Here is a 27,586-nt window from a genome sequence, read left to right as displayed (position 1 = left end):
GAAATGGCTTCAAACTGCAACAGAGGGCAGGGCTGGATGGGATTTTGGGAAGGAATTGTTTCCTGGGAACAGGGCAGGCCCTGGCACAGGTGCCCAGAGAAGCTGTGGCTGCTCCTGGATCCCTGGAAGTGTCCAAGGCCAGGCTGGACAGGGCTTGGAGCAGCCTGGGACAGTGGAAGGTGTCTCTGCCATGGCAGGGGATGGAATGAGATGAACTTTGGGGTCCCTCCCAACCCAAACCATTCTGGGATTCTGTCATTAATATGTGCCCACACAAAAATCAACAGCTTCTCTATCATGTAATGCCAAAATTTCACTGGAAATAAAAGGGCTGGAGATCCAGGCATCCCTTTTTCATAGGCAGTCATGGCTGTGCTGTGCAGATTGGGTGCAGCAGGGGAAAGCAATAAACCCGGAGCTGAGTAAGGCACAGAAGAGATTTTTCTCTCCTTCTTTGTTTATTTAGCTTGGGGAGGTTAAAGTGGCATGTCTTAATTGGTTTTTATTTTAAGAAAAAGCTTCATTGGTGTTTTTTTAGGCATGGCCAAGGCACAGGAGGGAGCAGATCATGGGGTGGGCTGCAGGGAGGGGTGACAGCGTGCACAGATTAATGCAATTTGTATGAGCCAAAGACTTTAACATCTTAATTACTCATCTGAAGGTCTCTGTGATTATGCCAATTGATCAAAACCACCAGGAAAATGCCCTCTCAAGGGATGACATGGAGCAAGGAGGGAATGCTGCATCTTTAAACATGAAGTGACGGCAGCACCTCGGTGAACTGAGTCAGCTCAGCCGAGCTGGAGCCCCCCGGGACCCTCTGCTGCTGACAGAGCCTTTTCCTCTGCAAAAATCCCCAACCCCTCCTCTCCCTCTGTTGGGCTCCTCCACACCTTCAGCCTGAGGAGGAGTGGGGAAAAAAAAGAGCCCTCTGGAATATCCTTTACTGGAGGCACTAAAAATCTGCTCCGATGAGTTTGTGCCACCTGGGAGCTGCTGGGAGCCTTTGGCACCTGCCAGCTCAGGCTGTGCTTGAGCCCTGCGTGAATCCCTGTCCCAAATCACAGATTCCCCATGGATCCACCCCAGGGCAGGAATTCAGGAGCAGCCCTGGCACCCCCAGGGTCAGGGCAGCATCACCGTGGGGGGACGTGGCTCCTTTACAGCCCTGGGTGTGTGAGGGAGCTGGAATTTGCTCAGGGTAGAAGGGGAAATGAATGAAGGTTGGGAATGTTGGTGCTTCAAATGTTTTTGGGAAAAGCCACGTTCGGCTTCCCCTTCATATATGAATTTATGGAAACATAACAAAAAACAAAGTGGGTTTTTTCTCACTGTTTGGGTACTTTCATTCCTACCACCATCATTTCAAAATTCCTTTCACCTTCATTATTTTTTTTTCCCCTCAGCATTTTTACTTATAAATTCCTAAAGATTCTTCAGCTCCAGCACAAAAATCCTATTTTTAGCAGGAGAAATCTTCCTCCCCACTGCAACAATTCCTTTTTTTTATTGATGGTAGGCAGAAGTTGTTTTTCCAGCGAGCCAAAACTCCATAATTCACCCACTAATTCTGCTATAAAAGTAGCCCCATCTTCCCAGTGGATTAAGCTCTCTTGCACACCAGACCAGCCAGTCCAGACTGCTGCCAAATGCTATATTTACATTTCCAAACTAAAATCTGTTTCTAATACATTTTTATGGGGAGTTTTGACCCTTTATATTTATTGTTAATGAGCTTTCATCTCTATAATAGCCTTTCATCCCAAAGGATCCTGAAGAGTAATTGTAATAACCTGGCATAGAAAATACACACAGAAATCAATTTACCCAGCACAGAAACGTGGCCACGGCTGGAGGGGCTGGCAGGGAGGGTTGAGCTGGCAGGTTTAGGATTTAGGGAGGTTTTGCTGCTGCCACCCAGGTGCCAGGGACAGCTCCTGGCCTGGGCTGGCTCTGCCCCAGGTGAGCTGAGCCCTGCAGAGTGTGGAGAAGGAATTTGGTGACTGCAAGGTTTGGGAGCTTGGATTTTGGGGCTCCAAGGCCATGGGGAGGCACTGACCCAGCAGGGACACGGCACTGATGGAGCTCCAGGTCCTGCAGGCACTGGGTGCCACCTCTGCCCTCACCAGGGGCTGGGATCTGCTGGAACTGAATCACAGAATCACAGAATCACAGAATCACAGAATCTCAGAATCACAGAATCACAGAATCACAGAATCACAGAATTACAGAATCACAGAACCACAGAATCAGAATCACAGAATCTCAGAATCACACAACTGCCTCTGGCATCCCCCATTTGCCCCATTGTGCTGCCACTGGAGCAGCCTCTGGCACAGAGCTCGGGGCTCCAGGGCTTGCTGGGACTCTCAGCCCCACCAGGGTGGCTCTTGGTAGCCCCAGGGACTGCTGAGGCCTGAAATTTGAGCTGTGTGATTTTCCAGCCTCTGCACTGGTGCAGAACTCTGAACTCCACACAAAGTGGCAGCAGGGTCTCCTCACAGCTCAGGCACACACAACAATCCTTCTCCAGCCCCACAGCCAAGGACACCGCTGCAGCTCCAGGCCCAAAAAGTGCAACCAGCAGCGAATTGAGGAGAGCAAGCTGGGAGGATGGGACTGCATCACCTGCAGCTGGAATTGCACAATTCACCCCAAGGTGGAAATGGAGCAGAACTGATCCAAGAGTGAAACTCCTGAGCCAGGGCCCATCCTGGGTGCAGCCAGGGCCGGGCTCTTGCAGTGCCCAAGGTGCGTCCTTGGAAGGGCTTTTAATAAATCCCTGCTTTATTCCTTTAACCCTGTCCAACCCCTGCTCCAGGAGCCTCTCCAGGCATTACTGTGGGGAGCTGATTCTGGCCACTTGTGCTGGAGGACGCTGTCCTTGCACAGCCTGTGAGGATGGAGGGACAGGGAGCAGTGAGGGACAATGTCACCATCGCTCCCTGATGTCCCTGCACTGGTGATTTGTCCCTGTCTGTGTGGGGTCAGTATTTTCTCTGTTTTCAGGTTCCCACTTGTGCTCACCCCGTGGGGCTCACACTCTGTGTCAGGGCTGCTGTTTCTGCCCTGGGTGGAGGCAGCACATGCAGGACCCAGCTGGGATTGGGATCCTGTTGGGGCAGGGCAGGGCACTGGCTGTGCCAGGATGAACTGTGTATCCTGCTGCTAAGAGGCTTTTCCATGTCCTCTCTGCTTTTCCCCACCACCATCTGCCTGCTGCAGGACAAATCCTGCACTAATCCTGCCCAGCCTTCCCCAGCAACAGCGGTTCAGCCACAACAGAGCTGCACTTCCCACCTTCCCCTGCTTCCTGTGGATTATTTTCCATGAGGAATCAACCCACAGCCTCTCAAATGGCTTGTCATCCACCCTCCCTGGTGAAGTAACATTTTAAATCAAAAGGATTTGACCTCTTTTGCCCCTCAAAGGGCACCAGTGGGGGTGAGAAGGGGAACTGAGTGCCAGAGACCCCGACCCTGCTGGGCACTCCTCCCCCAGTGGGATCCCTGCAGTGCCCCTGCCACTGCTGGTGTTTTTAAAACTCAGAGGCCAAAGAGATGGAAGGAAAGAGCCTTTCCTTCCCCCATCTCCTCCTGTAAGTCATTCTCCCTGGCCTATTTTACAGGAACTGAAAATCTATTAGAGGAATGGCTTAATCCAGTTTGACTGTAATAATTAGGGTGCTTTAAAAACCCCTGACTAATCGTATAAAATGTGATTGTAGACAGCTCAGTGCACGACCCTTACACTTATCACTGGAGGTATTATTACAAACCAGAAACAGCTGGCGAGCACGGGGGAGGATAAAGGGAATAAAAAATCACATGCAAAGGGACAGGGACTGTTCCTTTTCTGATCTCAGGGCAGCGCCTTGAGCTGTGTCTGGAATCCAAAGCACAAAGTCACCTCCAAGACCCTGGGCAGACAGAGCTCAGCTGTTGGTGCCACTGTGCCCTGCCTGCCCTGTGGGCTCCTCTTTTCCTCGCCCTGGCTTTGCAGGGAGTCCAAGAGGATTGGAGTCAGTGCTGGAGTGATTCCCCTCAGGGCACTGCAGATGTTTGGAGAGGCTTTTCCAAAACAAGACAGGCTCCATCAGGCGAGGAGGACGCGGTGGCTCAGGGTCATGGGGTTACAGCAGAAAAGCAGCTCCTGCTTCCACGCCTTGGCTGGTGCCAATCTCCTTTTCTCTTGCTCTCCATCTTTCTCAAGCTCCAACAACCACGGCTTTTTCCTTCCCTTCTCTTTCTGGGGCTCAGCTGAGTTCCTGCCATGCCATCACCACACCTTTGGTGGAGCTGTTTTTTCCCACCTGTTCCCCAGGATTGCTGCCTGTCCAGGATGCCCTGGGCCCTGCTGAGCTCATCCCTGCGCTGCCAGCTCTCCTTCCACCCTTCCCACCACTCCAGCAGGACAGACAAACAGCCCAGGCACCCATCCCTGCAGGACTGACAACTCTTCCAGGCCCAGGGGCACACGAGGGAATTTGGGGGGGGAGTTCAAACTGTAAAGCATCAAAAAGGACCATTAAAGGAGATCACCCAAGGAGATTCCTGCTGCTGCAGGGTAGGGCACAGAGTGGGAAGCTGGAGCTGATGGATTTGGCCATCACAGAAATGTTGGGAGAGGCACAGGGAGAGGGCTCTTGTTCCTCAGGTCACCCAGGGCTGAGCCTGAGCTCTCACCCAGGCACAGCTCAGGAAAACTCTGCTCTCCAGAGCCCCTCCAGAGCTCCAGGCTGCACAGAGAGCCCACAGCCCTGATGAGCCCGGGCTGTCACCAACACACTCTTTAATCAGAGCTGAAAACTCATGATCAGCCTTGAAGGAGGCTTTTAAAGACTGAAATAATAAGATGATGCACTACAATTCCAATTTTCTCCCTGTTCCTGTGGTTAAAATATGTGGCTGAATCTTGGAAGCTCGACTGCAGCTCGTACAGAAGCTGTAATAACAATATTCACAGTGGTGGAACTTGCAGCAGGAGCTGAGTGCTTTGGTTTCTTTTACTTTACCCAAGTCTTTCTTGGTTTGTTTTTTTTTTTATTCTGCTCTACACAGATTTTGATCTTCCCCTTATTAAATAGGAATGGTTATCCCCACTGACTCACTTATCTAGTAATAGCTAGAACCCTTTTAATTCAAGTGATTTGATTCCTGGGTTTTTCTGATTCAAGTAAACACACAGAGTATTACTGGGGAACTGGCAATAGAATTCCATGGTTAAATTATCCTGTGACTCAATCCTGCACAGCACTGGATCCTTTTAATATATTTCACAAGTACTCAGCGCTGACCTCTAACACCAGAGTGGTTTCTCTCCTGTGGTAGCTCAATTTCACAACTCTGAATACACTTTTTTTTTTTTTTTTTTTTTGGAAGGAAAGCTATCCAAAGGTTTTATAAAATGTTCTTTAGCCTTTGGGAATGAGTCAATTTAATGCCAGGCTATCATTCCATTTCAAAGAGCCGAAGGATTTGAGGCAACACAATCTGCTTTCTGAAGCATGTGAGATGAATACAGCTGTGGGTTTGTTACAAATCAAGCTGGAAAGTTTGGGTACAGAGCTCAACTTTCCCAAAGTTCAGCTATGGCCCTTGGTTTGTCAGCTGGATTTCCTTTAACCCCCCATTCCAACAAATGCTTGCATCAGGAAAAGATGGTGAGGGAGACATCGCTGCCAGGAAAGGTTCCTGTAATCCATTGGTTTTAAAATGGGAAGTCCATTGGAAGGAATTCCCATTAAAATGGGAATGGAGGTCTACTGTAAAGCAGGAGAAGATAAGCTGCAGTTTAATTGCTATTAATTAAAGCTACAGTTTAATTACTGTTTTCCTATTGGAAATGGGTGAGAACACGGGGAATAAAATCCAGGCATTAAAAGGGGAGAATGGGAAGCTCTGGAAATGCCTCCTGAAATCCAGAGTCCCCTTGGGGCTGCTGCAAGGTGCAGCCTCTGCCTGGCAGCACCACACAAATCCCACCCAGCATCTCCCAGCCCAGGCCACGAGGTGCCAAGAAAACCCACGGGAGCCACGCTCAGTCACATCGAACTTTATTTTAATCCCGTCAGAAAAGTTCAAGAATTACACCAAAAAATACTTCAGTCTCTGCTACCTACTGACAAAAAATACACCACAAAATTATAAACTGTTCAGTGGTTTTGCTGGAGTTGGGGCTGTTGGTGGAGGGGGTGGTTTGTACATTTTGAGTGAGAAATGAATTTACAGGTGGAAAGGGAAGGGAGGAGAGGGAGTCAGACGATGGCGTTTGGCACTACAGTTTTAGCTACACTATACAGTTATTTATCATGATGCCTGCAGGACTGAGGAGTTCTGCCCTCACACACTGCCCAGGGTCTCTGGCATGGAGGACAAAACTGCCCAATGCGAGGGAAGAAGGGGCCAGTTCCTAATTTCCATCCCAGTCTAGCCAAAAATCTGAAAAAGCAGCTCAGTCCAAGGTGAACCTTGCCCTGCCTGTGCACTCTGCTCCTGCTGCTCAGCTCTCCCTGCTCTTGCAGCTCTGTAAAAAAGAGAATCCTTGGGGGTTTTTTAAAATCCCACCAGCCTGCAGTAATCTCATGTGCCATTTGTGGGGACAGGATGTGTTACCCTGGGCAGGACTGGATTAAGCCTGGGGTCTGCTCGGGGTTTGCAAGCAGAGATTTGATTTGTACCTCTCTCCAATGACCTGGAATGACAGGAAGTGCTGAAGGAGCTGAAGCTGAAGGAGGAAGCAGAACCATCCCATTTCATGGGAAAATTAGGGGCTGAAAAGTTAGAGGCTCAATACTAGCAGCATTTTTGAGAGGCTCTTCTGATCATAATGGCATTTCTTTGAGTTTTGGTGACCCTCAGGAGAGAGGACCCAAAGGATGAAGCCTCATGGAAATTGCCAAAGCTCATGCAGAGAATATATGCCAGAAGTAGAGTCCTGAACTCCTGACTCTGAGTCCTGTGCTCAAAAGTTTATTCAGAATTTCCCTCCAGCAGCCTCTGCCTCCTCCCATCCTGCTCCATCTCCAGGCAGCAGCCTGGATTTCAGCCTCAGAGCCTGGCCAGGACCAGCAGCACTCTGGTGGCTCATTAGGAATGCCAGGAACTTTCTGGATTTCCTTGGGGCACCATGTAGGGTTTGTATCTGCACATGAGCACGTTTGGGGAAGGAAGGGATGCTTGCATTTCTCTATCAGTGAATGAACACTGACACTGGATTCAATCTGACAGCAAAATATCTCCCCTTTGGCAAACCAAACAGCACCACAATGTCTTTGTACCATGTTCTCTACCCCTCTAGAAAAGATTCCAGCTCTTCCTTCACTGCATGTGGAGCCTTTGTCACAGCTTTCCAGCACTGACAAAACTCGGTGGGATTCTCTTTGCTGCTTTAATCCTCTCTGGCTGTTTACCTAACTTGCTTTTTTTGTTTTTTAATTTATTTTTCTAACAAATAGTTAAGCAATGATTTAAAAATATTTTTACATCGTTAAGGTACAGTCAACATCAAACATGCCTTTGTACAAGAGCTCGACTCGGTTACAAATCAACGAGAACAACGCACGAAAAGAAATATCCATGAAGCTGATCCTGCACTTGGGTCGGATTCGCTCCTGCCCCGCTGGGAGCAGGGCACGCTCAGCACCGCGGAGCCGTCCCCCCGCCCTCCCGCTCGTTCCCTTTAGTGACCTTCTGTCTTGGCAGCCTTGTTGTCGTGGCTGGCCGAGCCCGAGGGCAGCCAGGGGGACACGGCCCGGGAGCTGGTCTGCTTGGCCATGCTGTAGTGGCTGATGACGGTGTAGAACCTGCCCCGCGAGTTGGAATCCTGTGCAGAGTAGTAGGCGTCCAGCGAGGCGGGGATGCAGCGCTTGTGCTGGGAGGGAAAGCGAGAGAAGCAGAGTGAGGCCATCGCCTTTCACGGGCTCCTGTTTGCGCTCACTGTGCCCTGGGAATGCACCGAGCCCGGCCTGGCTTCCAAAGCTGTTGCTATTGGCAACCCCGATGGCAGCGGAGCTCGGAGCCCGGGATCTCAGGGACCAGGGTTCACTGCTGGGCTGGCTCAGCAGCTCTGCCCCAGCTGCTGGGCCAAAAGCTCCGCAGGGCCCAGGCCAGAATGGATCCCCAGACAGGCAGGGGACAGGCAGAGGCAGCAGGAGCTGCTTTGAGCTGCTCTGTTCAAGAGTGTTACCCTGACCTGTGGGATGAGCAGCTGCTTGGGGATGGCAGGAGGCACAGCCCAACCAGTCAGCTCTTTTCACTACTTCAGCTTTGGGTTTGATTCTGGGATTCATGACTCTATGAAAGGACCTCAAAGCTCATCCCTGCCATGGCAGGGACACCTTCCACTGTCCCAGGCTGCTCCCAGCCCTGTCCAACCTGGCCTTGGGCACTTCCAGGGATCCAGGGGCAGCCACAGCTTCTCTGGGCACCCTGTGCCAGGGCCTGCCCACCCTCACAGGGAAGGATTTCTTCCCAATATCCAACTAAACCTTCCCTCTGTCACTCTGAAGCCATTCCCCTTTGTCCTGGCACCCCAGGCCCTTGTAAAGAGTCCCTCTCCATCTTTCTCGCAGCTCCTTCAGGTACTGGAGGCCACAGGTAGTTCACCCCAAAGCCTTTTCTTTTCCAGGCTGAACAATCCCAATTCTCCCTTTCTATATAACCTAAAAGAATAATTCACAATTATTAATACACCAACATCTTACTCTATTTTCCAGCTCACATATTTCCCTGTGAACAGACTCCTGTGAATTAATGAGTTTATTCACAGTCAGAAGTGAGTAAATTATGTTGAAAAATATATTTTCTTTTTATCTCAGCAGACCAGGCAAACAGTTCTGTGAACATTCAATATAAAATCACTGGGTTTTAGCAATTGTTACATGGTTTTGTTCTTGACAGAGGCTTAAGAGCATCTAGAAGTGAACTACTTGGGCAAATGTGGATTTCTTTCACAAAGGACAGAGTGTCAGCACTGCAGCAGTTTGCTTTGCATTACATTGTATGCCAGTAAACATCAGTTACTTGGGAGTGTGGGAAGCAAGCAGGATCCCAGCTGCAATAAATCCATTCACAAATATGAGGGATTGTTGCTGAACATCTGTCTGTAGTGTTCACCAAATGCTAATCCCAACAATTACACTGTAACAGTAGCTGATGGAGTCAGATGAACGTCCACATTTCCCAGAACACTTTTTCCATTTCAACACATTCCTGCCAAATGTTCTGTTTGGCCTGGTCAGAAAAAAAAAAAAGCAGCCTGGGCTGTAAGCATGCAGGCAATTAGAGCCTGTCATTAGCTCAGGCAATTCATCCTTCTGAAGTTCCTTACCTTATAAACAAATCCATCTGGGCAACTGTGGTCGTAAGTGAAGGCTTTGTACACCACAAGGAACACTATGCAGGCAAGGAATGCAAGAGCCAGGCTTATGAGGATGGTGACCTAGAAAAGAGGGATAATGTTACTGTACATATGTTAAAATGGCATATGAGCAACCTCATAATTAAATGACTTATAGGAACAGACATTCTAACAGACTGCAGCCTTCACTCCACCGTGCAGTACTTAACTAAGCATGGTAATTGACTGAATGCTGGATCCAATATCCTGGATTCCCACATCATTCCCATCCCCCCCCGGACTTTCAACATTCCTATGTTTAACCCCTTGCAAATGTATGGATTTTGCTGTAGTATTTGGTGTTCTCAGAGCCTTTGTGTGCCCATGCTCTGAGCTCTGGCCCAGCAGCAGCCAGAACCCAGATCCCAGGTCTGACCTGTGTGGATAAAGTGCCCTCTGAGCACGGCAGATCCCACTTTTCTGGGAGCACAGGCAGGTGAGCAGGGAGGAGCAATGAGGTCTTTGTAGCTCACATCCCTTTGTGCCTCCTGGGCACTTCCACCAGGATAAATTGTGCCCTGCAGGAGAAAGGGGATCCCTCTCTATTTCTCCAAGCTGTAAAAGGACAATATCCTGACTTCTGACAAAATCCCACAGCATGTCCAAGAGCAGGTGCTGCTGCTGGAGGTACCAGACACAATTCCCTCTTTGGGGCTCAAATATTCCCCCTCTCATCATTGCCCAGCACATGTTTTGTTTCTTTGCTGGAGCTCCCTTCTCTCCAGCTTTTCCAGGTCCCTCCTAAATAGTTCATCCAACATTTTCTGTCCCTACTCCATGTCTGCACTGAGGCTCTGATCACTGATTTTTGCTGAGCTGTCTATTCCTCAGGGACTGAGCTGTCAAACACTCCCATCCTCCCCTTTCCCAAAGCTTTCTTGGTCCCATAATTCCATAAATGAAGCATAAATGGCTCTGGATTCCAAGTGTCTAAATTAGAGCCGGCTGCACCAGGATTTTGCAGGATCTAAGCATCCTATGTATCTACAGAAGATTTAACTTGCAGGAGAGGTGATGGTAGAAACCTAAAGCAGAGGAGACAGGCTTGTCAGGAACAGCAGCTAATAAACAGCAAGATGGTTATAGCTCAGAATTAATCAATATAATCTTATTTTTACTGTATTAATACTATGTAATATTAGTAATATCACATCAGTAAATATTATTAATTGCTTAATATTGGTTCACATTGAAATCTGCTCTGATTCTCTCCTTCAATCATTCCAGGAGCTGCAATTCTGAGACCAGTGGGATTTGCAATCCTGCAGGGACTCCAGGGGCCACTGGAATTGCTGGCAGGGCAGGAAAAGCCTTCCCAGCAATCCCCCAGAAAGATGAAATGCCTGGTGAGGGTGTTCCTACACAGCACAGCTGGGATTACTCCTGGAAGATCCAGAGCTGAAAGTAAATTTGTATCCTTGGTGTCCAATCTTACCCATCACATCCAAAACTCAGGGAAGAGAGAGCTGTGGAGACTCTTATCTAGCAGGAGAGACTCCTAAATTCATTGTTAAATCAGAATATTTTAGAATAAAGGGTAAAAAGGTGAGACTGAGGCTAAAAGGCTTTGCCAAGGACGTTCCTGCTTGGATTAACCTCTCCTTGGGGCCTCATCTCATGCAAAATGGGTCAATTAAGCCAAAGGCAGCAACAGAGGGAGCAGCATTTACTGCTGGATCTAGGAAAACATTGTTAGGGAGTCCTGGAGTGCTGGAGAGGGATCAGGCACAACACGAGTGCAGTTGTATGAACTGCACCAGTCTGACCAAGACAATTTGGGATCCAGCTCCTCTCAGTGCCCAGAGGGGTGAACAGAAGTATTTCAGAGCAGCCTTTGGGTTCCCAGCCTGGGGGAGTCTGTCTCTTTTCATGGTGATAAAGCTCAGCTGGATTCAAGGCAGATGTAAATGGAATTTGACATGATTTGTGTCCCCAAAAGAAGTTGTATTACGCATGAAAAAAATGACAAAACATTAAATCCCCTTAAAATAGTAAAAAAAGAGAGACTTCCTGGATTAAACATGCTCTACTTTTTCCAACAGGAGACCTGGGTAAAACAGATCCCTCCCCATAAAGAAATCCCGATGACAGGTCAGTGTGGAGGAACATTTTCCCCTGTAGAACACATGTCCATCAACTCCTCCTCGTTTAAAAGAGGAGCCTGCTAGGCCTGGTACTTGCTCTAATTCCAGTGTAGGTACTAAACCCACGATGACAATGACACAAGAGTCCTTTGAGGTTCATTTGAAGGCACTAGGGCAGGATGTACATCTTGTTCTACCAAAACCAATGCTGAGGGGCAGCCCTGGCTGGAAATTCAGAAATAAGAAATGCTCAGCTCTCCAGTTTGGCTACTCTGCCCCAAATTAAATGTGCAATGAGAAAAGAAATGTTGCTTGAAACTCAGCCTTCAGAAGAAGAGAGAACTGAGCTGTCTGGAGTGAGAATAAATGGCTCTTCTGCTAAATCCCACGTGCATGCACAGCCTATGGAAAGAACCACCAGAACTGCAATTTGAGGGGTTCTTTCCTCTTGTCCGCCCACTGAGTCCCTAAAAATAACAAATTCCTCTCTGCTCTGGCCAAGTGCTGACACCCATTTGATTATGGCCCAGGAGCAGGTCCCTGTGCTGAGCTCTCCCCTCCCTTCCAGTGGAACATTTCACTGAACATGTAACTGAACATTTTCACTCTCCTGCCTCTCCTGCGCTCGCAGAATTGGTGTGACAATATTACACCTGCTGATAAATGGTGGAAAATTGCTCCGGATGAAATGTCATGGAAGATGTTAAAACCCAAAGGAAAGGGAAGAAAAATCCACCCCCGGATATTCTGCCATGCCAGAGCTAAGATCCACCTCTCCAGCTATTCCGGAGCATACAAAGCTTCATTAACATTCAAATGCTAAAGAATCACAGAGCTGCAATACCTAATAAACCTCCACTTTTTTTTTTATGATTAACATGAACCTTGACAGTCTCTAAGCAATATAAACACTCACAGAGGGGAAATAAAATTTAGTGAGCAGATAAAACCTAAAAGTGCTGCAGGCATGAATCTGTCACATGTGACTGCTCGAGTGGGTGAAAAAAGGGAGGGATTTGCCTGCCCTCTCCTCAAAATCTCACATGATTCCCAAAGGTTCCCTTAAGAAGGAACAGAGAAGAGAGAACATCATTACCACACCAAAACACTCCCCCCATCCTCCAAAAAATGTGGGAAGAGGCCCTGAACATCCGTGAAGGATGATGTCAAGCTCCCATCAACAGCAGCACACTTGGGGTGGTTCCCCCCTTTTCCCACAGATAAAGAACATTTTTTGCATTTTCACACAGCAGAGATGAATAAAAGGATCCATCCTCAGCAGGCAGCAGGACATCAGGTGCCAGCAGGTTTTGTGCCAGGCAGAGGATGTCTAATTGCTGTGGTGTTCCAGCTAACCTGGCTTTCATGCAGCCCATGGAAGCATCCTCCCTGCTCTCTTTGATTTCATCAGCTGCCCAGGATCTCCTTTTTCATCAAAAATTCCCTTTTTCCCTCTCTCACTCCAGTACAAAGCCTTATTTAAAAGGCAGCCAGAGAACAATGGCACATCCAAACAGCAGGGCATTTATTTAACAGCTTTTTCCATTGCAATGTTTTTTCAGTTTTATTTCTTATTCAAATAATATATAACATGGAATGGCTTGGCTTGGAAGGGACCTCAAAGATCATCTCATTCCATGGCAGGGACACCTTCCACTATCCCAAGGTGCTCCAAGCCCTGTCCAAGCTGGCCTTGGGCACTTCCAGGGCCTCCCACCCTGACAGGGAAGGATTTCTTGCCAACATCCAACCCAAATTTCCTCTTTCAGCATGGCTGGCACTTCTTAGATATCAGGCATGATTTTATTTGTAGACTTGGTAAATCAGTGTTTGACTCTGGACATTTTCCTCCCTGCTTATATATCCTTAAACCAGGAGCAGAGGAAAGAAGATGCCAACCAAGAAAAGCCTTGCTGCCCACAGGAAAAGCAGCCAGGTCCAGAGAAGAGATAAAGATCATTTATCACAGAAAAATCCCTACAAAATTCTGCACCATTTTCCTACTCTCTGCAGCTGTAATGTGAATTAGGGACCTCAGAAGCCTCTGCTGCCTATTTTTGTTCTTGCACTCTTCTCAGCCTCTTCACAAAATTCCAGTTTATCAGGAAAGAATCCCACTGCTGCTGCCATGTCTGCTTCTACAAGATACCTTCAGTGTTGTTGGGCATTGGGAAATTTTTTGACCCTTTAATAGGCAATTCAGCTGAAGAAGGTCTCTGGGTTTTAATTTTTCTCTTTGTAGAGGAAAAGGCAAAGAACAAGGCAAAATTTGTTATGAACAAAACTGGCAGAAATTCTGTCAAGGTTATTTCAGAGAGGAGCTTAGGAGTTGTGCTTGGCGAGGCAGAAAAGCTTTTCCTATACTTTATGGCAATTCCATTACACCTGAAAACCCATTAATCCCTGACAACCCAGTTAACTTGCAGAAAAAAAATCACAAAATCATCTAAGGGCATCCAAATACATCCATGCACTCCTGAATCCATTATAAGGATTTCTGCTTGACAATGAAAAATTCAGGAGGGCAATTTTTTCCCCTTCATCCTGTAACTTCTTCTGGCTGATAATGAGATGGAAGATTGACACCATCAGATTTCCACATGGAAGGTCCAGTTAAAGGATCAGGAGCTCCTGGATTCAGCCATCCTGGCGGCCTCTGTGTATTCCAGGATGGAATCCAAGCACAAACCACCCAAATCCAGGTTGTTTTTATGAGACTGGGGTGTGCTGGCAGGGAGGGAGCCACAGGCTGACAGGACACGGAGATGGATCAAGCAGGAGATGAGATAACCCCCAAACACAGCCCAGGAAGAGCTGCCCCACTCTTCAAACTCTGCCAAAGAACTGTTGTGATGCCTTGCCCAGCACCCAGATCTACCCTGGCAGTGAAAATGATCTGACTGCACTTCTTCAAAAATGTCATTTCACTCCCCACTGTTAAAAATATTTCTGTAATAAGTTGCTGATTTTGCTGATCTTCTGGCAACAGCTTCGCCTCCGAAATTTTGAAAGGCTAACTGCAAAAAAAAAGTGACACAATTGGGTCTTCAGATTTGCTTAGTACTGCTCAAGAAGATGTAGGATTTGTTCTTTATTATTACAGAACAGCTTTATTCCAGATGGTGTCCAGCAGCATTGTTTAGGAGATGCTTTGTAAGAGGAAAATGTCCTTAGTCATGTCTCTACATTTTCAGGGCTACAGGAAAATACTCCTTAGTGCTGCGAGGTTTCTTAATGAAGTTTTAGGGTGGATGGGATTTTTTGTCCTTTAACTTACAATTCATAATCATAACCAATAATAATAATAATCATAACCATAATCATAATCATAAACCAGTTTGGCTCCAGTTCTCATAAGGACAGATGAGGAGGATGGGATCATCCTGGGGACCAGAAACTTCTCCCATCTGCTCCTGGGCTGATCCCCCAGCGTGGGCAGCAGGGAAGGGGCTGGGATTGTGTCCCTGTGCCCTGCTCAGGTGAGACCTCACCTGCAGAGCTGCCCCAGCCTGGGGCCAGCACAGGGAGCACCTGGAGCTGCTGCAGAGAGCCCAGAGGAGGCTCCAGGATGAGCAGAGGGATGGAGCAGCTCTGCTGGGAGGAAAGGCTGGGATTGTTCAGCCTGGACAGGAGAAGCTTTGGGGTGACACAATTGTGCCTTTTTAGGGCCTGAAGGAGCTACAAGGAAGATGGAGAGAGACTTTACAAGAGGCTGGAGTGACAGGACAAAGGGGAATGGTTTCACACTGACAGAGAGTAGGGTTAGATGGGACATAAATATTTCCTGTGAGGGTGGGCAGGCCCTGGCACAGGTGCCCAGAGCAGCTGTGGCTGCTCCTGGATCTCTGGCAGTGTCCCAAGCCAGGCTGGATGGGGTTTGGAGCAGCCTGGGATAGTGGAAGGTGTCCCTGCCCATGGCAGGGGGCTGCACTGGATGATCTTTAAGGTCCCTTCCAAGCCAAACCATTCTGGAATTCTCTGCTCCACTATTCCATAGGTTCCTTTCAGCCCACACAGCCCAGCAATCAAAGCCCAAAACACAGAGAGGCTCATTTATCCAAGTACCCCAAAGCCACAGAAGAATCCACTTGAAACAGCACTGGCTGTCTCTGAGCCAATTTCCCATCCCAGCCATGTCCCCCTGGGCTCTACCCATCTCTGCACACTCCAGCCCTCTGTGACAGCACCAGAGAACCTCTCCAAGTTTGCAAATTTTAAAAAAGAAACATCATCCCCAGCAATTCCTCTGCTCTGCGCCTCCTAAAGCTGTGAGAGCAGCACGAGTGTGGAAGGAGCACACCGTGTCTCTAAGCAATTTGTCAAATAATTAAATTATGCACACAATAACTAGCTGGCTCAATTATATTAGCCAGTCTCCATCATGTAATATAATTTCTAGTGGCTGTTTAGGCACTAATAGCCTCAGATCTTTTTAACAGTGTCTGGTGCCAGCTGTGGGCTGCGTGACATCTCCCTGTGCCAAGTCAAACCCCTTGGATGGAAAATTCATGGCTCCATTTCCAAGCCCCCGTTCCTTATGGAAGTTCTAAATGCCATTTTAAATAAAGCTGCTTCACCAATGAATTATAGGGGGTTTTTCCCTCCTCCTATAAGAATATTTTCTTTTTCAATTGTCACCCACTGGAGCTAGGTGATTTTTCTGGTCCCTCCCAGCCCAGGCCATTCAATGATTCTGTGTCTGTTATCTCCAAAAGAAATGGAGCAGACCCCCAAATTAAACAAGTGGGGTGACTCCAGAACTGCTCAGAAAGGAGCTTTCCTTCCTAAAGCCACATCCTGAGAACACCTGGCAGCCCATTTCAGGAGCTGAGCAGTGCTGGAAGAGGCTTCCTTCCAGATCCCTAATTTGAGGTGTTTTTTCAATTAGTGGGACTGCAGCAGACAGAAACATCCTCTCCAAGCCTTCCTGACGTGCAGCCCTTCCCCACTGCCCTGGCAGAGCCTTGGCTGTGACATTTCCTCCGGTCACTCCACGTGGGACATGGCAATGGATGCCTCAGCTCATCACAGGCCCTTTTTAAATGCATTAACAGGAACACAAGATAAATCAAGTCATCAATAAACTGTCTCCTTGCCTGCCCTTTGCCTGCCAAGACTCAACCTCTGCACAGTCTCATGAATGTAAAATCGTCCCCTCTCCTCCCTGATGTTGGGATTTGGTGCAGGGACAGCTCTGGAGCCCTGAGCAGGAATGGATTCAGGGATTTGCTCATGGCAACACACCTGGAGCTGCAGGTTGTGTTCCCTGCTCTGCTACTGCCTTTTCCTGACACCTGACATCCCTCCAAAGCCAGCTCCAGAGCTCACTCCCCACTCAGACAACCCCAGCGAGAGCCACCCAAAGCTGAAAACATCTAAATTCCCCAAATCTTGTTCTTTTCTGAGGCAAAGACCACCACCGTGCCACAGCCTGGCTCTAGGGAAAAGCTGAGGTGCATTTGCTTTGTGAAATTACCTTCTTCCAAAGGTCAGGCTTGCATGAATCAAAACACCTCTGTTCAGTGCATTCTTGTGCCTGAAGAAAAAATCACTTGGAAGTTTGTTCCTTCAAGAAGGGCAACAAATTCACCTGTATTTCAGCATTTAGGTCTCCCATCATGAATGAGAAATAATATTTCTGCATTCATGGTCCAGTACACCCATTTCTCCTTAAAAACTTATTATGTGGGTGCTTTATAGGAGAACAAAGTGAGGACTTGGTGAGCAAAGTGTCCCCTGGGTAACTTAAGAATTAAAAGCCTTTCCATTTTGAATTAGAAAGATGAAGCCTTATTGCTGCAAATGACTTACAAGAGCTACTCTTTTAAAAGCAAACAACAGAAATGAATAATCGAGGTGATTATGCTGCCTGCAAAGGCACGAGGCCAGTTCCATTAGCTGTGGATCCGACCCAACAGGCTTTAATACATCTGCAAGTACCAACAAGAGGCAGCTCAGCTCTGCTGAACATTCAATCACAGCCTGTGCTGCTTTAGCAAGAGTGAAACATTGCATGGAGAAATTTGTGTGAGTGAAGCTTTGCACTTCCTTGATTATTATTATTTTTTTAGCATTCAGTGGTCTGGCTACAAGATTCCAAATGCACTTCCCAACAGGCAATAAACTTTGCTTTGGTTTCACTCAGCTGAAAAGTCTTTCCTGTTCCTCCATCCTGCTGGGTCTCTTTTGCTACAGTGGTCACACCACCATTAAATATCTTTCATTTCACCTCAAATGCTGACAGGAAAATTTCCCAACACTCAGATTTCCTGTGGTGTGGCAAAGTGCAGTGTTAGAGACAGAGATGCAGTGTAAGAAATCCTCCAGGCCCAATGGGAACTGCAATTACATCCTGTAATTAGCGCCAGGAGAATCTCCATGTGGTCGCTTATGGAAATTTTTTCAAGCATTTTGCTCCAAAGCCAAGGGTCAGTTGAGGTTTCTGCTCTGTAAATTTTTCTTCCTTCAATATATCCTGGTTTGAAGGATAAACTTTCAGCAGGTGTACCCCACAAAAATTTAGGCATGTGAATATTCTCTGTGTCTTCTACTTTTAGAGATTTTCTGCATAATGATTCACTTTCTTCATCTCTCCAAGAATCAATTAAGTAGGGAAAAACTCAAAGCAAAACCGAACAAATGCCTTTAGCTGATTGGTCTGTTAATGCTCAGAGATGGCAAAAATAAAATAGAGTTGAGAGGCTTTTCCTGACTTTGTAAAACAGTATCAATGTGTGTAAAACTAACATAAAGCAAGAATGCACTGTAAGGAATGGTCCACTTCCTATAAAAAACCCTGTATTTGGGGTTTTTTCTTTGCTTTGTTTGGTGATCCCTAAGCCAGTAGAGAGCATTCTACTTAAATCAAAACAGATTTTTCTTTTGTGTTTTAGACAGACATGACATTTTTGGGCCCCTGCCTGTACAAAAAAAATTCAGGAATTAGCTGGGAGTTCTTCACAAAACCCCCAGCCAGGGGATACCTTGCAGGGTTTGTAGCAGTACCTGGGGCTGTGATCAGACAGATCTGCTCCCTGGCAGCTGAGCCACAAATCCCCGCTCAGTTCAATCTCCCAGCTCCTGATTGTCACTGATGATCACAAACGGCTCCATCAATCTGCCTCCTGCAGCCTGGGAGAGCCACTGGGACAGATGTGACCTGTCCTCTTCTCAGAAATCCTCACAAGAAGGATTTCTGAGCTCAGGCAGAGAGATGAGGAGCACCATTTCTCACCTGCTTGCATGCACACCGCCAGTGAGAGCCTGAAGCCGAGTTTGCATCAAGGCCAGGCGGGGCTGGGCAGTGGATTTTTGGGAAATGAGAACCTGTGACCTTCTGCACTGCACTGGAAAATATTCAGCATCCAAAGAGGCAGCTTTGGCTCCACACTCAAATCATCCACCACAGTCTGGAGAACACTTAGGTGCAGTGAGAGCTGCCTGACACCCCTGCAGGAATTTGCCCACCGCATCCAGAGGGAAAGGAGATTGCCAGGTGACAGCTGGGAACTCCAAAAGGAAGGATATTCCTCCAAACGAGTCCCTGGGGACTGAACTCAAGCCTTTCCCACTGACACCTCTCCAAGCCCTGTGTGAGTGCAAGGTTCAAGAGAAAACCCCTGTTCCAGCCCCAGTGCCTGCTCCCCTGTGCCTGCCACATTTCTGCTTTTCCTCCGCTTTGTCCCTTTTCTCCTGGATCCTGAAAACAGCATCTGAGCCCCAGCAGCAATTCCCAGCAGAGGGAGAAATCCCTGAGTAGAGCCCCGGAGCAGGGCTCCCATTAGGGAGGGTAATGGGATCCTCCAGCGGCCACTCCACATCCCGATATCCATGGGATGTGGCAGTTACCATGGTGACGCTGGTACTGATAGGATTAAAAAGCACAGGAGTCCTTTCACCAGGAGTTATTCCTGCCCCCTGGGAACTCAACAATTAAAGGAGACTTGAAAATTTATTTACCTGTGAATGGGTACAATGAAAAGCTTTTCTGGGATTTCTTTGCAGGTTAGAGGAAGAACTATCAGCATAAAGCAACAGCCTACAGGAGAAAGGGAACATCCCAGGAGGAGTGTGCAGGATCCATGGCGTGGATGGCAAGTTTGGGAAGAGGGATCAGGAATGGCACAACTGGAGCTCCATGTGTGCAGCAAAGTGTGAATTCCCTGGGGATTTGATGGCTCACCTTCCAGTGGGGAACCAGGGGAGCATCTTCCATTTAGCAAAGCTGTTACCAACAGGAAATTATTCCCTGGCCCAGAACAATCTTTCTTAATTGGCAGGCAAGCATTTCAGATATTAGCTTGGGTTTGATCATGAACAATTCTTGCATCACAGTCTCTTTTGGAGGGTGTGGCTGGAGTCAAAGCGATTTTGTTCTAAATCTCTCACATTTAGTCAGAGGAAAATCATTGTTCCAGTATGAGCATTTCAACAACAGAAGCATTTGAATGGGTTCCACTACATTTTAAGGACCTGATGAAAAGTGTGGGCAATAATTACATCCACTGATACCTGAATCTGAGTGTGTCAGAGCAGTTTCAGGGTGGAGGGAGGAGAGGGATGATCAAGGATAAGAAATAATTGTCATTGCACACTCAACAGGGACAAGTGACACAGCCAGTGACTCTGAAAATGCAACTTGCCAAATTGCAGCAAGAAGAATGAAGTTCCCAGTCTTCATCGATACTTGCAGATGATTTCTCCAGGTAGATAAACTGCTTGCAAAAAACATCTTCAATATCTCAACTTCTCCCCCATACACCCACTCCCAACTTGTTCTCTTAAAGACAAGTACTGAGTTTAATTATTCCAACTCTGAAAACATAAACCTTTTCAAGAAACTGATCCATGAAAAGGAAAGAACTGTAGAAGACTTGAGAAGACAGATAACTGTGGGAGGTAACTATCCCCCAGCTAATAGTCAATAAATCATTACCTTCCTGAAAATAATTAATAGTTCCATGGCAGTGGTGAGAAAGGGCTCAGACTGGTCTAACAAAGAGACCAGTTTGTGTAAAACCAGTAAGGGACCAGCACTTACAGGTGTCCACCCAATGCTCTGTAAGCCTACACAGAGAGGCCACTCCAGCACCTCTTCTGGTGCTATCTGAATAAATCAGTGCTGCTGGATGGTTTCTGTGCTATCTGGACTGGTTGGAACAGAAAAGGAGTCACTGGAAACCCTGTTCTCCAGAAGTAATGATTTGGTGGGGAATCTGCTTCAAAAGCAAAAGGGGTTCAATCTCTTTTCAGTAGTGATAGAAATCAGGGCAGAATGGTTACTCACATAGGAGAGAGGTTGTTCTTAAAAGCAGTAGATGGGGTATCACTGGTGAGGAGGAGCAGGAAGCCTCAGAGCTGTCACCCCACATCAGGAATCACTTTTACAAACCCTCTCCAAGGCACCTCAGTGCTGTCATGGGATGGCAAAGCACAGGAAAAGGAGCTCCCTTCAAAGCACTGCAAATGAAAGGCAAACAGCAGCCACCCTTCCCCCTCAGCCTGGGAAACCTCAGCTCACAGAGCTACTGCAAAACAAGATCTCTGCAGCTCAAGAACTTCCTAGAGGAACACACTCCAAAAGCAGAAGCAGTCTGGAGAAGGCAAGGTCTATAAATCACTGCCTGTCAGCTTAGAAAAATGTTCTCTTTGCTTCTCTGTGGAGGAGTAAAATGAGAAAAGAAATTTCTTTTCTGTATGGATGGCTCAACCATAAGGTTATTTTAACATCATTTTCCTGTAACCCATCTACACACAACTATTTAAACAGTTTTATAAAGGATGTATGGGCTGACTCATGCAGCTGAAGAATCAGCCTAATTGGTCAAACTTCCAGGACACTGTGTGCTGAGCTGGAGAGAATCATAATCTCATCTATTAGGGGATGTGACAAGAGGCAGGAGCTATCTCAGGTTCCTGGAAGAGCTGGTGTGAAATAAGAACCGTTGCCTAGGGACAGTCTCTTCTTTATGATAATTAAAGAGCTCAGATCTGGGCTGTTCTGGATGGATGAAAAATATACAAGCATAAGCTCAAATTCTGGCCTGGGCTTGTTCATGTGAGAAAGTTGTCTAATAATTCATTAGTTTCTTCAATAAAAGATACCCAAAAGGCAGGAAAAAGGGCATCTGTGGACTTGGCTGGCAGGTTCATGGGGTCTCAAAATTTTTTCCAGACATTCTGATCTTCTGTAGCACAAAATCACAGAGTCAAAGTCTCTTTTTCCAGGCAGCCAAGCCCAGGACAGGAGGAAATGGCCTCAAGCTGGGCAAGGGGAGGCTCAGGGTGGACAGCAGCAGGAATTTCCCCATGGAAAGGGAGCTCAGGCACTGGAACTGCCCAGGGAGGGTTGGATCCCATCCCTGGAGGTGGCACTCAGAGCTCTGGGCTGGGGACAAGGTGGGGATGGGGCACAGCCTGGACTCGATGGTCTTGGAGGGCTTTTCCACCCTCAAAAAGGCAAAAGGGAATATGATGATCACAGTTGTATCATCTTTTTTAAAGCTTTTAAAAATGTAGCCAAACAGAGATCATAAAAGTTAAATATTTACTGTGATTTCCTCTTACAAAAAACAAATGTAAGATGATTTCACCAGTACCAGATAATAGGGTAGCTTATAACCAGAGGGCAGGGTTTTTAATAACTTCACTAAAAACATGCACTGGGACAAAAATGCGGTGCAATAAAAAGTACAAAAGGTAATAAATATTAGCTATTATCTCAGCTCATTTTGTCAGGAAATAATACTACAAATTTAATGGGATACATGGAAGCCTTATGAAAAGCAGGCAGGGAGAGGCTTAAGAGTCTTATCCAGTATTAGAGCAGAGGCTGCCTGATGAATAAGTTGACATTGAAGAGCAGAGAATGAAAATCATATGGATTTTAGGGAAAGGAAATAGCTCAAAAATGAAACTGTGATGCTGCCAGGCTCTGTAGGAAGAGGCCCAGCTCCCACCTCTGCCAGGGCTCCCAGCTGGAGCTGTGAGAGTGATGGGAAAACTGCACCAAAAGCAGCATGGGAAGAGGAAAAAGTGCATGGAAGGAAAGGTTTGAATGCAACAGCAAGCTGGGAATTTGAACAGGAAAAACAAGATATTGAGTAGGAGTAGATTAAATAGGATCCATCATGAGCTATATATTAACTCGGTGTGTACAGAGGAGATGTTCTTGAGAGCTTTTTTAAACAACAAAGCCAGATTCCTTCCGTGGTTTCACTCTGCCTCTCACACCCTCCAGGGCTGCAGGATGGAGTGTTAAATACCCAGTGAGGCAGCAGCATTTACAACACCAACAAGGCCATTTACTGAGGGTTACAGCCAACACATCAGTCCAGGAGACTCGAAATTTATTGTTGGTTCTCAGGCACATCGTGTCCGGTTCTGATTTGTGTGTGACACTGGAAATGTCTGCTGTGGCTTCCAAGACTGGGGTTTGATTCACTTTGGTACAACAGAGAGTTACCACTGGTGGTAAATAGTTACTACACACAATAAGCTCAGGGAAGAATTCAGTAAATATCAACAGCAGGTAAGAAATTTTAGATCCAACTGTGATGTCCAATGGAAAAAAAAAACCCAACAACCCAAGAACCATAAACATTTATTCCCACAACTCCTAAGAATAAATTATGCATTGGAAGGAGCAAGAATGTCACCAGGCACTGCCCACTTTCTCTGTTTTCTACTCAAAATTATTGGTATTTCCTCTGACTTTGAAAATGAGCAATCAGATCTCACATTTCTATCACTGCCATGCTCTGTGGTTTAGAAAAAGCACCAGGTCTTCCCAGTGAAAAGGGAGGAAAAACTGGCAGCTACACATTTGGAGTCTAATTTTAGGAGGAACTGAGCCATTCTAATGTGCTGCAGTCAACAGGAACCGACAGCACTCAATAATTCATGAGTTTCTTTCCATGTTTGAGTAGAGCCTGTTGAAAATTTCCCAACAAAACATCTTCCATCAGAAAATTCCAATTCCTGTGAAGCAAAACTGCTTAAAGGACAGGATATGCTTGGATAGTCCTCTCACATATTATTTCTATGCATTTTGAAGTAGTTTTTAATCTGTAGTAATATAATAATTATAACAAAGTATTTTAAATATGAAAAGGGTTGTCTAGCTATGAGACAAAAGGTATTTTAAAAGGCTAAACAAAATGTTTCAATCAATCTTCACCAGGATTTTTAAAAATTCTTTTTAAACATCAGTGTTTGAGAAGAAAGAGGATTCAAACTTGGTTTATTTTCAGTTTGGGCTGGAATATATTTTCATCATTTTCTTGGGAAAGAAAAGCATTTTCTACTTGAGATGTAGCTAAGAAGGTATTCTCATGCCTGTCCTAAAAAAACATCTTTACACTTGTGCAGATAAACCTCTCTTTGACCCTGGTGATGAGTGAAGTGTTAAATTTGTTATGTCTTTCTTGTCACTTTGATTCAGCTATTTTAAAATGAATGGCATTTGCATCAGAAGGCAGCAGAACATCCATTTCTTACCTTTAGTCTTTCTGTTACCCCATCAGTGAAACTGACTGTGAATTCAGCAATTTTGGGCACTCTGAGTTTTCCTTTGTTCTTCTGGTCAGGCTGATATTCTGTTCTTGTTTTCACAATTACCTGGAAAATAACAACACTTTTAAGGCTTCTGCCCACAGCAGAGATTTTTGGGATGTTATCAAAGCTTTTCTATATAAACCATCCCCTGGACCTACACAAGCACCATAAATGAACACAAACCCATCACCCCCTCAGGAATAAGAGAGGCAGATAAATCGGCAGATACACAGAACTAGGACAGAGAGCTTATCATACTGAGCATTAAAATAGCTGACAGCAAAATGTTTGACACCCACTTTTGTTTAGGAGCATTTAATTTTTATATCATGCTCAACAGGCAGAAGAATAGCCCATCCTAAAGAGCCTCACTAATTAAAAGCTCTGTCCAAACAAGTTCTGCTGAAGACAATTTAAATTTAGGCCATTTGGTATCTCATTCATTCAGGCTCCAGATCATCAATATTTATCTTGTATTATCACCTTGGCTTTTCCCCTAAGATTTGTGTCTGATTAATCCAGGTCCTACTAATCTTATAAAACGAGGTGATTTACATCAGTGCAGAAGACCCTTCCACTTTCTGGCTCCCATTTCTGAGCTGCAGCCTGGTGGAAATGAAAAACTCCAGGAGTGGAGGCTGCTCCAGATGAGAGTGACAAGAGTGATCCTAAAGCTCTTAGTTAGAAACAAAACGGTGGTGAAGGATTGGAACAGATTAAGTGATGCACAAGGTTGAGTTCCCAGCTAATCAAGGACTTATTTCTAAATGAAGACAGCAAAGTCTGCTTTGGACCAAAGAGAACCCCAGGTATTTAATCCTCCTGCATTTAATGCATGTGGAAATCAGAGCAAGAGAAAAGCAGTGAGGAGTCATAAGCCAATTTTCTGGATTCAAATGCAAATCGTTAAAGACTGATGAATATTTACATCCTCCAGCAAATCCCTCTCAATAGTATTTATTACAGGAGCATTTGCAATATTAATACTTGGCGAGAAGAAGGGACAAAAAGCCACTCCAAATACATTTCTATGAGCATTGGGAGCTCAGGATTTGTGATGCCACAACACAGAAGATGGGAAATGATCCACGGGCAGAAGCTTGACTGGGCAGGTTTGGGCTGAATCCTGACCCTGCTCTGGACCCACTGGTGAATCAAACCCCATTTTTCCCACTCTGCCCTGCACATTGTGGGCAAAATAAATCAAAGCTCCCTCTGCAGCCAAGGGCAAAGTGACCCAGGTCAGCTCTGAGCTCCAAACAAGCAATAACCTCATTTTCTCCCTCAAAAGGAGGCAAAGGCACCCAGCCTTGTGCAGCTGGCCAGCCTTCAGTCTTCTCCCTGGCCTTTTGTAAACCCAGTACAGTAAATTATAGAGCATCAGCCAGCAGCACCTGCCAGCCACTGTTTAGAAATTGCTCTCTTTCTGTTTTCAGACAATATCCAATTATCCCAAATTCATGCTTCCTGCTTGATATAAATCTTAGCTGGAGACAATTTTTTTTAATTTTTATGAGAGCTTTTCCACAAACTGCAATACTGGGTCTTAATGAAAGACCATGAAGGCAGAATATGAGAAAAAAAAATCAAATTAAAAACTTTCATTGTTTCCAGCTATAATTAAATTTTCTTCATCATCAACACCAATTTTGTTATGGTTATTTTTTAACTATTCCATTGCACCAATAAGCAGGAAAGTCTGAATCATGCTGTCTGTAGGGATACAGAGCCTGAAAATGAACCCACACAACCCTTCCTTCACCAGGCATCAGATTCAGGTCCAGCAGCAATTCTATCACACCTGGGAATAAATAATCAAGCTCAGGCCCCAGCCAGATGAGAAGGTACTTGAAACACAATGTGCTGACTGTGCCAGCAGTGAAATGAGTGTGCACAGAGCCAGAGTCACCCTGGGCAGCGTTTTGCAGAGGTATCAAAAAGCTTTGGTAGAGGAGGGAAGAAGCACCTTTGCTAAAGGGCTTGTAGCATGACAAAAGTCCAAAACCTGCTCTCCAGAAGTGTCTTTGTCAGACACCTGCTGGAGTTACTCAGCAGAAGAAAGACAGGGCGGGCAGTGAAATCTCCTCTGTAGAGGAGAGCACAGAAATCAAATGACAAGGGTCAGACTGAAAACCTGCAGTGGGGGGGATCATTCAGTATCGTGGCAGCAACGATAAAAATGCAATTTTGCTGAGGGCATGGGGTGTACATTGAGAAGAACAGAGCTCCTTCTTGCTCAGTCCCCCACAGGCTAAATAAATCAGCCTGAGCATGGATCCCACTCTTGCAGAGTTAAAAGTGCAAATTTAGAAAAGGAATAATCAATCTTCTAAAGAAACCTTTCTGCATTTTTAGCCTTCCCCCCCCCTTTTTTTTTTTTTTTTACTTTTTCTGTTTTCACTTTCCAGCTTTCTGATTTGAATTGGGTGGGAAAGATTTGCCTTCCCCCATTCCCTGCCATCACTCCTTTTTCACCTTCTTTTTCCATTTTGTCAGTGAGACAAAAAAAAACCAACTAAAAATTCCTGGCAGTGAAGTCTTCCAGAAATTCTCCCCAAATTGCTGTAGAACATGGAGTAATAAAAGGCTCCTGACTCGGCAGTCGGGGCAATGATCAGCGCTCGTTTATCAGCGGCTGCCCCCGAGCAGTTGCAGGCAGCCCAGATCCCACTGTTCCCATGCAAACAAGGAACATCCATCTCACACCAGGACAGCTTTCCTGGGAGAGCTGCTGCACTTTATTACAACCCACAGCAACAGAACGCTCCCTATCCCCTCTCCCCGGCTGTTCTGCAGCGGTGCTGGCTTGGGAATTGTTCCGGATTCAAATCAGGGAAAGGGAGGGGAAAATTGGGGTCCTGGGGAGGCTGCAATGCCAAGGAAACTGAAGGGAAAGAAATGTCTCGTCCTTCCCTCCTCTGGGATGTTGGCACGTTGGAGAAGAGCTGCTCTAAGGGGGAACTTCCAGATGGATTTAGCTCAGGGAATCTCCCTGCAGATTATCTTGCTCCAGTGATCTGTTCTTAAAGTTTTCACACCATTTCCCAAGGATACACCACCTTAAAGTTGCAGGAACGGAGCTGCTCATTGCAGATGCACTAAAGGGGACACCAATAAATTACCTGAGACTTTCTTCATTTTACATCCAAAATAAAGCAAAATAAAGCTGTTCTTTGGAAGTTGCTTCCTAGATGGGGTTTGCAGAGTGATTGTGAGAATATCAGAGGAGGAAAAAAGGCTTCCATAGACCAGCAAAAAGTAATATTTAATTATAGGAACCCACACTGCAGTCCTTGCAGCTTCCTCCTTAACCAGGTTTGTTTAGAATTTGAGCTAATTAACCACCAATTCAGCAAAGCACTTAAGCATGCAAGTAGTCCTATTAACATCAGCGGGATGAGCCGGATATTTCAAGTTAAGTGTGCATTTAAGGGCTTTGGGCTATCGGAGCTGGCTTCGGGCTCCTTCCCACAGCCAGTTCCATCACGGATGCTTGGGGATCCTGGGGAATTCTTCATCAATTGCTCAGGGGCTCTGCACACAGCATG

At 46.2% G+C, this 27,586-nt stretch overlaps 1 protein-coding gene across 1 annotated transcript in view; it reads right to left on the bottom strand.

Moving 5' to 3' along the window:
• Window positions 1-6,039: 6,039 nt before the first annotated feature.
• The window catches only part of NSG2 (neuronal vesicle trafficking associated 2), a 30,540-nt gene continuing 8,993 nt past the window's right edge, over window positions 6,040-27,586 (bottom strand). Inside the window, exons 3-5 of the mRNA XM_058848686.1 lie at window positions 23,982-24,101; window positions 9,331-9,441; window positions 6,040-7,872 (exon numbers count right to left, since the gene is read on the bottom strand). Coding sequence (XP_058704669.1) covers window positions 7,681-7,872; window positions 9,331-9,441; window positions 23,982-24,101 — 423 coding nt within the window. The 3' untranslated portion in view covers window positions 6,040-7,680. The remainder of the gene's footprint in view (window positions 7,873-9,330; window positions 9,442-23,981; window positions 24,102-27,586) is intronic.

This window comes from Poecile atricapillus, chromosome 13, assembly GCF_030490865.1.
Source record: "Poecile atricapillus isolate bPoeAtr1 chromosome 13, bPoeAtr1.hap1, whole genome shotgun sequence".
NCBI lineage: Eukaryota > Metazoa > Chordata > Aves > Passeriformes > Paridae > Poecile > Poecile atricapillus.
Note: the sequence above shows the minus strand (reverse complement) of the source record. Positions and strands in the feature narration are given on the sequence as shown.